Raw genomic sequence first — 9,967 nt, 5'->3', positions numbered from 1 at the left:
ACATTTCAGCTGGACAAATGTCTCATTAAGACAGTGACTGAGTCTGTTTCTGCCCCAGGTTATCACAAAGGTCCCTCCAGTATCAGTCATGCTGTATGATATACACTACCAGGAACCTTGTCACTTTCACATAATCACTTCATTCCGTGTACTTTATTTTAATTTTAACTTTAATTTTTTATATTCTGTAGATCCAATTGTAAATATTTAGTAGACCCAATTGTAAATATTCATGGTCCCTTTTTATTTCATTCTGTTTTATGTTTATCGTTAAGTGTTTATCGTTAAATGTTAAATGTTATGCACCTCCATACACAAATTCAGGACAAATTCCTTGTATGTGTAAACATACTTGGCAATAAATGGTTCTGATTCTGATTCTGATATATTTACCAAAATCAGAATATACATTAATGGCTGTGCAGTGGTGTCCACTCCAGTATATCTCAGATTTGAATGTCAGCAGTATGCTCAATGTATAAAGAGGAAGGTTATTTTCTACCAGTGGTATGGTAACACAATAGACTTTGTAAAAAAAAGAAGAAGCAGATCAAGCACAAATACGACTTTTGCTGCAATATAGGCCGGTTCCATCATTGGCTGCAAACAGGAGTATCCGGAACAGGTGGTGAAGAAATTATTGTCCATATTGGATAAACCTGACCACCACCTAAAGCACCTAGAGCACTTTCTCCAACAGACTCATCCAGCTCCGCTGTCACAAGGACCGACACAGGAGAACATTCCTGCCCACTGCAATAAGACTGTATAAATCACCCCTGGCCAGATCCTCCGTCAATTGAGTTGAATCATCAACATCAACAACCCTAGCACCGCTTTCACTGTATATACTATATTTATTTAAATACTTTGCATTTTTGCACTTTTATTATTCAATTTTCTTAAATGTCTTGTAATTCTGATTGCTGCTGCCACAACCAAATTTCCCCTTGGGGATGAATAAAGTATATGACCTATCCTAATGGGATCTGACTTGAGTTGATGTGACGTAATATGACGAACCGGAAGTACCCCACCGACACGCTACACGCTTTGAGTTGTCTGCAACCTGAGTGTTAGCTACAGTTAGCATTACTTGTTTTAATATCTCGAACGGCTATTCTCCCCGAGAACAAATGCCCTCACTAAACGGAAAACCCGATGTTATGTTTGTAAGTTAAACCATTATATCGTTTCCCCTAAAAGCCTCAATCGACGAGGAGTTTTAGCTAACGACAGCTAACTTTTACTGAAGCGCGAACGTTAGCATGTCTGTGTTAAAGTTAGCTTGTTGTGGCTCGTCAGCTATGAATCATATATATATTTGTTCTCAGACACCTTGGCTCCTAACTAGTGGTTATGATTTACATTGTGAACTCTCGATAGTCACCGCAGATGTATTCATGTTTAATGTAGCCGTTACAATCTATACACGGATGCATTGTTAACGTCGTAGTAACGTCGCGCTAATGTTAGCCGTAACCAACGAAACTCCCTCTAAAGTTATTAATGTTACAGTTGTCACGTTACTCGAGGTGTTGTGTTTTGTGTGGCTCCGTTAGGAGGACGATGATCTGCCATATGAAGAGGAGATCATCAGAAACCCGTACTCCGTCAAGTGCTGGATGCGGTACATCGAGTTCAAACAGAATGCAGCCAAATCCATCCTGAACATGATCTACGAGCGGGCGCTGAGGGAGCTGCCCGGCAGGTAACTACCGTGACATGGGGCCGTTGTAAACAAAGCAACAACATTGTACTGTGCAAACTACGAGTAATACATTCACATGAGTCTGTCACCCCCAGGACAATTTCCTACCGGTCACCCCCCTGCACATCCCTTCATACCCTTATATTTAAATACACACGTCACTTTCACATTTCACTTGTTTAAAGTACTGCCATCTGTTTGTCTGTGCACTTTATTTTAATCTTATATTATATTGTAAATTTATTTGTACATTTTATATGCTTCTATTTCTTGCACTGTTTATTGTTTAAATGTTATCCACCACCCGTCAAGACAAATTCCTTGTATGTAAAAACATACGCAGCAATAAATGGTTCTGATTCTGACATGCATGACTGTTTTGGCATTCCGATTGAGACTAACATTGTGATGCGTTGTTAAAATAATTTGATACCATGACTTTCATTTAGGTGATGAGTGGCACGATGGCTATACCAGGTTTAAGATTGTGCATGGTTACTATTTGCTTATGGTCTAACCTTTTTTTAATGTATTTTATTTTACAGCTACAAGCTGTGGTACAATTATCTGAGAGAGAGACGGAAACAAGTCAAAGGGAAAGTTGTCACTGAACCAGGCTATGAAGAGGTCAATAATTGCCATGAAAGAGCATTGGTGTTCATGCATAAGGTAATACTCAACCTCTTTACAGGACACAATAACATTTCATTGTGGTCTGTGTGTTGTCAGTTGTGCTTGAAACTAATTACCTGTCTTTACTTAAACTAGATGCCCAGAATTTGGCTTGACTACTGCCAGTTCCTTGTATCTCAATGCAAGATCACAAGAAGTCGGCAAACGTTTGACCGTGCACTCAGAGCTCTTCCTGTTACTCAGCATCCGCGTATCTGGCCTCTGTATCTCCGCTTTGCCCGTAACCTTCCCCTGCCTGAGACAGCCATCCGAGTGTACCGCAGGTACCTTAAGGTGAGAGCATGGTACACAAACTAGTCCCATACAGCAGCTGTTATTTAGGATGAACACTAAAAGTTGTATATGTGCGCTATTAGTGGTGAAAGGCAACTACATGATTTTTGTCTTGAGAATGTTTCACCAATCATCCAAAAACATGAACATGTGCTGTCTGCTATTTGTACTATGCAGCTTTCTCCAGAAAATGCAGAGGAATACATTGACTACTTACGGTCTGTCGGCCGCTTGGATGAAGCAGCTGTGCGATTAGCAGCGGTTGTCAATGACGCCAGCTTTGTGTCCAAAGAGGGCAAATCTAACTATCAAGTAAGATTTTAATATCCTATGCACTTCCTTCATTCTCCTGTTTTTCTTAAATTGACCAGCTAAATTAATCTTGTTTCTACATGTATTTGTTGGACAGCTGTGGCATGAGCTGTGCGACCTGATCTCCCAGAACCCTGATAAGGTGACGTCCCTCAATGTAGGGGCCATCATCCGAGGAGGCCTCACTCGCTTTACAGACCAACTTGGAAAACTCTGGTGCTCTTTGGCCGACTATTACATTAGAAGTGGTCACTTTGAGAAGGTGTGTATCTTTTGAATAGCTTCAATTTATACATATCATATAACACTTCATTATATTTACATTTATTTAAACGAAATACAAGATAACTCTGCTTAATACTAAGCTAGTGGACTGACTTTCTATGACTATTTATGTGTTTTTACTTTCTCAGGCCCGTGATGTGTATGAGGAGGCCATCCTTACAGTGGTAACCGTGAGGGATTTCACACAAGTGTTTGATAGTTATGCCCAGTTTGAGGAGAGCATGATCGCAGCAAAGATGGAGACCACAGCTGAGATGGGAAAGAATGAAGATGGTGTGTATGGCTTCATTATTATTGCCAAAGTTTCTTGCTTTCACGTCTCTTGTCATGCATGCCTTACTCTCTGTCCTTCTCCGCCCAGAGGACATAGACATGGAGCTTAGACTGGCCCGCTTTGAGCAGCTGATAGCCAGGCGGCCCCTCCTGTTGAACAGTGTTCTACTGCGGCAGAACCCTCATAATGTTCATGAGTGGCACAAGCGGGTAAAATTGTATGAGGGCAATCCACGGCAGGTGAGTTTTAGGTCTTATATTATTATTATTTTTGCATTAACAGATCATACTGGGATAGCATATAACAAACGCCACACAGATAACACTGCCTTTTTCGTTGTACTTTACTAATGGATCTGTGCTCACTATATCTTCTGCAGATTATCAACACATACACTGAGGCGGTGCAGACTATAGATGCATTGAAGGCCACAGGAAAGCCTCACTCTCTCTGGGTTTCCTTTGCGAAATTCTATGAGGAAAATGAGCAGCTGGAAGATGTAAGTCACAGGTCTTTCCACAGACGTTTTGGAAACCCTCTGCAATTCTGAGTTGCTTTTCTATTGCTGAAATGACTTAACGTTTGCTGACTGTCACTCAGGCCAGGACCATTTTTGAGAAGGCTACCAAGGTACACTTCAAGCAGGTGGATGACCTTTCTGCAGTGTGGTGTGAATATGGAGAGATGGAGCTACGCCATGAGAACTATGACCAGGCACTGCGCATACTGAGGGTGAGACACTTGTATCTCATCTGCAGTCATTGAAAGTGCAATCAGTAAAAGTGGCACCACTTACACAGTAGTTTGGTAACATCTAGTGGCAGGACTGAGAAACTACAACAACATTGGCATATTTTTACTTCCTCCAAAGGTTTTTGAAAGTATATTCTCTTTTAGGTTTTATGATTTTCAAACTTGGCACCTGGTAACAGATCCAGCCGTCCATAGATATGATCTGAGGCTGTATATCATAATGGTGTTTAGTGTAGAGTTAGGCATTCAACTTAAACAATAGGTTGACTTGTGAGTAACACAATCATGACATTACTATTTGTTGCTTTCCCTGAAGCTCTCTCAACCTTTCAGATAATTTTTCAGAGGAAACAAAACCAAGTGCATACCAGATAAGAAGTTTAGGGCTGTAGGAGATTGTATTGACAACATAAGAGATTTGGGGCAGCTCTTCCTGCATAAAGATCGCGAAATCTCTGCAACAGATGAATGACTGGCATTGATTTGCAATACTTTTAAGTCTCTGACAATGAATTATGGCAATTCTGAGCAAGTATTACTGATTGCACTTTTTAAAATATATGAGGCCACTTATGTATTTGTGTACATGTTTTGTGGATATAGAGGTAAGACATTTTTTTTCTCCCATGTTTTGTAATTTAGAAAGCTACAGCAATCCCATCCAAGAAGGCGGAGTACTTTGATGTATCTGAGCCAGTACAAAACCGAGTTTACAAGTCGTTGAAGGTCTGGTCCATGCTGGCGGACTTGGAGGAGAGTCTTGGCACTTTCCAGGTAAGTTCACGACATGTCTGTTTACTGGTGTATGTCACTGCATAGGAGCCAAAGGTATACAGAAGATAAACATTACATGACAGGTGATATTTATTTAGTATTGGGTTAGAGTTCTGAACCACTGTGTGCTTTGGCATGTCTTTGAAAGCATTGATCTCTGTGAGTGGTATATGTTTAGTTTAATTCTTTCTCCTTTTTTTCTACTCAGTCTACCAAAGCAGTTTATGATCGCATCATTGACCTCCGCATCGCCACGCCTCAGATCATCATCAACTATGCCATGTTCCTTGAAGAGCACAACTACTTTGAGGAAAGCTTCAAAGTAATAACATGCCACTAATCCAACATTCAGTATTTTCAAAATATATTCTAGCCTTGATCAACGTGCCACTTATTTAAACAATTTTTCAATTTCTTTGTGGATTCCTCTGTAGGCATATGAGCGTGGTATTGCTCTCTTCAGATGGCCAAATGTTTATGACATCTGGAACACTTACCTCACCAAGTTCATTGATCGTTATGGGGGCAAGAAGCTGGAGAGAGCTCGAGATTTATTTGAACAAGCTCTGGATGGCTGCCCTGCCAAGTTTGCCAAGAGTAAGTACCTTTGTTTGAATTACATTGACAACTTGTGTACAGTATATTCCTCATAATTTTTTTCTTTATAAAATGTATTGATGCTAAATGTACCACTGTGCCTTGCTTTCCAGCCATTTACCTGTTGTATGCCAAATTGGAGGAGGGGTATGGATTGGCACGACACGCCATGGCTGTCTATGAAAGAGCAACGGAGGCAGTAGACTCTGGGGAGAGACATCACATGTTCAATATCTACATCAAAAGAGCAGCTGAAATTTATGGAGTCACGTATACCAGAGCCATTTACCAGAAAGCTATCGAGGTACATGTTTAAAGCATTGATGCATATGATAACAGCTGTTGAAATAAAGGAACAGTGTGTAGCATTTAGGAGACTCTTATCTTCAGAATTTAAATATAATATTAATAATTACGTTTTCCTTTATGTATAATCAAGTGAAAATAAGAATCAGTGTGTTTTCGTTATCTTAGAATGAGAAACCAAACACTGGTTTTAGAAAAGGCCGTTAGCGTGTTCCCGGAGGCCACCGTAGTTCTACACACTCGGCACATAAGAGTTCCAGTTGGTTGCATTCAGTAACCTCACCGCTAGATCTTGCCAAATCCTACACAATATACCTTTTTTATTTATTTATTTTTAAATTTATACTTTTAAATTATAATCTATAATCCTTCTACTATTTCTGACTACGGGTAATTTTCCAGTTGGCTGTTGTATTGAAACAACTCAAATCTGAATTATACTTTTTGTTTTTAACCAGGTCCTTCCTGATGAGCATGCAAGAGACATGTGTCAGCGTTTCGCTGACATGGAGAGTAAACTTGGTGAGATTGATCGGGGCAGAGCAATCTACTCCTACTGCTCGCAGATTTGCGACCCACGGGTAAGATAAACCACCTCCTGCCATAACCCGTTTCTGAATAAAATGTCACATTTCCATTAGTGATGTGCACATCATAATTCCTCTTGATATATTTATGAACTTGATCTTTCAGGTGACTGCAAATTTCTGGCAAGCCTGGAAAGAATTTGAGATCCGCCATGGAAATGAGGACACGATTAGAGAAATGCTGAGGATCAAACGTAGTGTTCAAGCCACATACAACACCCAGGTCAATTTTATGACCTCTCAGATGATGAAGGCAACAACGAGCTCCGCAGGCACTGGTGAGGGAGCTTGTAATAACTTCTTTGCTGTTAACTGTATAGGCAGTAGGAAACATTAGGGGGGATGTTTCATAATATTTATATGGTAGCCATGCATGCTAATTTCCCCAAATACTGAAGATACACAAATCAATGTACTTCTACTCATGTTTCTGTTTGTCCAACCATTCGTTTTGTATCCAGTGTCAGATCTTGCTCCAGGCCAGATGGGACTTGATGACATGAAGATGCTGGAGCATAAAGCACAGATGCTTGCTGCAGAGGCCGAGCAGGACAAGCCCAAGCCCAAAGAGAAGATTCTCTTCGTCAGGTCTGTCTTTTGTCTTTTTGTCTTCTCTTGTGAGAAGTTATGCCTTTTCATAAAATTGGACGACACGCTCCAACCTAAATTGAGAGACATGAATCTTATTCTCTTCGTGTGCTTTTGCAGGAGTGACACCTCTCGCACCGAGTTGGCTGAGCTTTCCAAACAAGCCAATCCTGATGAGATTGATATTGATGATGAAGATGAAGATGATGAAAACCAGGGACCAGAGGGTGAGTGATGGACAGAACTGGCCTAGCCTCAGTAGAAAAACAGGAACATTTGATGTTTGTTTAAACATTCATACATTCATCAACATACATTTGTAAATCGTTGTTTTCCGCTTGGCCTTTTGCAGAGGTGCAGCTTGAACAGAAGAGCGTCCCCACGGCCGTTTTTGGAGGGCTTAAAGAGGATTAAAAGATGTTTCCTTGCGGAATTTTGCAAAGATGCAATCCTCTGATTTCTCTTGTACACATTGAATATGCTCCATTCTTTTCAAATCTGTGTAATTGCTTCGTTGTATCAATATTATTTTTATAAAATGGCACCAGTTTTGCCATCCTGATAGAGTTTTGTAGTACAGTACACAAATACAGGAACTTGTATTACTTTTGGCCATATGGTGTCAGCATTTCTCAAGTATGAAGCTCAAGATAATCGTGCAAATGAGCAGTCTTCTGTTATGAAAAAACTAATATGTGGTTAAATGATATTTGTAACTGATTTCTGGGGGAGTTTTTGTTTCCGGACAAAATTTTGTAAAAGAATTAACAGCGAACACACTTTTGTACGCAAAATAAAGGCAGAGATCTTTTTCAGACGGGAAGCTCTGCCCTAGAAAACAAAGGGGAGGAGCGTTGTTGTTTTTTTCAACGGGAGGCATTCATTTGAAAGTGGACCTGAGCATTCAAGCCTCACATTATTGGCTTGAGGATCACTAGTAGGTGGGTGTCTTCAAAACCCAATGATCCTGAAAAGATTTCAAAATGTGTACAAAAGTGAACTATCCAAATATTAAAATCATGCCATGATTGTACATGTATCGTACGAGTACACTCTTGGCTGAGCTTGTATGACTGAATTGAATAATAGGAGGGCTGTAAAACATTTTAAACGTATTATTCAATAGCCCTAAAGTCACTTCCTCATGTCCACTTTTTGTAATAGGTGCAGGTGTTTACTTTCCCACTGATCATTCTAGAAGCAGTGGGTATTAATGCTGTAATGTCTTTCAGTCAGGGCTGTTGAGGGTCTGCTTGTGACCCAATGCAGTCTGACAGATTCTTCGAATGTCTGAAACATTATTTTCATGTCTTGATATTGCTGTTGTAATAAACTGTGCAAAGCAGTGACTTTCACCTGACAGGAATTTCTGGACGAGAGTAATTTGGTTTTCTTTCAGAAGACATTTAATTTCAAGAGAAGCATTCAAGTCTCACATTTGCTGTTTAGTGGATGCCTTTTCTTCTGACATCACTAAACACATTCAGATTGATGTGCTCCAATAATAGATGTGCAAAGTATTTGTCTTTTAAGATTAAATATGATGTACATCTACGTCAGTATTTAATGTATGCCATCCCACCATAAGAGCTCAGTGAAATAAGGAATACATTGTTTCTTTCATAATTAGATTGAAATAGTTGAGAGGTAATCCTCTTACAAAGTTACTGCAGTAGGGCGCTGAGTGCTCCTGGGACGTCATGTGATGAGGCTCTCGAGTTTTCTGTTTTTCAATGGGATGGTGCTTCTGGAAACAACACTTCAAAAGCAATTAAAAGGAAACAAAACTCAATTTCCATTTTTCCTTCCAGCATAGCATTACAATGTGTTTACTCTGTTCCTGTCATTCAGACTTTCTGTTTATGCTGCAGGCTGCTTTTAATGTGCAGCAAGGTATGTACACCACTCAACATATCTGCAGGTTTGTGCAAACCAGAGAAAAATCATTAAAATAGCTTTCCAAAGATCAATAATGTTGTGCTTCAGTGATCCTGGGTCAGAGCTTCTCTTTTTGTTTTCTTTCTGGAAGAGGTCAGGGTCATTTACAGCAGCACCCTTGAGGCTGATGGAGTTTGCCCGGGTCACTTTTTATGGCGTTTAACCAGTCCAGAGCCATCTGAGTCGGTCATAATCAGAAAGGTAAAGACCTACATTTTTTTAAGTGTATGTTGACCCTGATTGTACCACATTTTAAGTGTGAGAAAATAAAACGTGATATTGTGCTTTTTAAATGCAAATACAGGCAGTACGGGGACCTTTATGTCGGCCTCAGTATTTCCAATTTATACTTCAACTCCATTACATTTCAGAGAGACACTTTACTCAATTACATTTATCTGACTGCTATATTGTTCCTTTGATTTTTAGATTCAACACATGACATCAACTTTTGAAAAGATGCATCATTACATATATAGGGTAAAGGCCCTGCATACCCACACAGGTGCTAGCAATCCAGGACTTTCCCTGTGGAGTATTTTTACATTGTGGCATAGCTACTTACACTTTATATATCTTGTCTTTTATATACAAACGTATTCAAATCCGCCCTTTACGAGAGGGTCACAGTCATATTTGCATTATTAGGTCACTTTAAGCAGTCAGAAGGTGTCCGGTCAGGCGTTCACCTGGCTGTGTTTGCCGGCAGATGAACCTGTAGCAAAACGTCACATACGTCCACCTCCACCTGCTGCCTGCGTTCACACAGCGAGATCCCGCCCTCATTGCGCGAGCTCATTTCCTATTGGACGGGGAGATGAGTGAGTGATGCCGGTGTGGAGCACCTGGTAGTCAGTCATCGGGCTCAATGGAGCT

General features: G+C 40.2%; 1 protein-coding gene across 1 annotated transcript; it reads left to right on the top strand.

Annotated features, from left to right (window-relative positions):
- Nucleotides 1-1,136: 1,136 nt before the first annotated feature.
- On the top strand, nt 1,137-8,973 carry xab2 (XPA binding protein 2; the record flags this gene model as incomplete). Its single annotated transcript, XM_079233755.1, has 19 exons — nt 1,137-1,172; nt 1,563-1,711; nt 2,257-2,380; nt 2,480-2,677; nt 2,855-2,989; nt 3,087-3,251; nt 3,403-3,547; nt 3,636-3,787; nt 3,928-4,047; nt 4,149-4,280; nt 4,944-5,075; nt 5,284-5,397; nt 5,510-5,672; nt 5,786-5,976; nt 6,437-6,559; nt 6,672-6,843; nt 7,027-7,153; nt 7,274-7,380; nt 7,506-8,973. 19 exons carry the CDS (start codon nt 1,137-1,139, stop codon nt 7,565-7,567), a joined length of 2,547 nt encoding a protein of 848 aa, XP_079089881.1. The 3' UTR covers nt 7,568-8,973.
- Between the last annotated feature and the right edge of the window lie 994 nt (nt 8,974-9,967).

This window comes from Taurulus bubalis (genome assembly GCF_910589615.1).
Source record: "Taurulus bubalis genome assembly, chromosome: 17".
Lineage (NCBI taxonomy): Eukaryota > Metazoa > Chordata > Actinopteri > Perciformes > Cottidae > Taurulus > Taurulus bubalis.
Note: the sequence above shows the minus strand (reverse complement) of the source record. Positions and strands in the feature narration are given on the sequence as shown.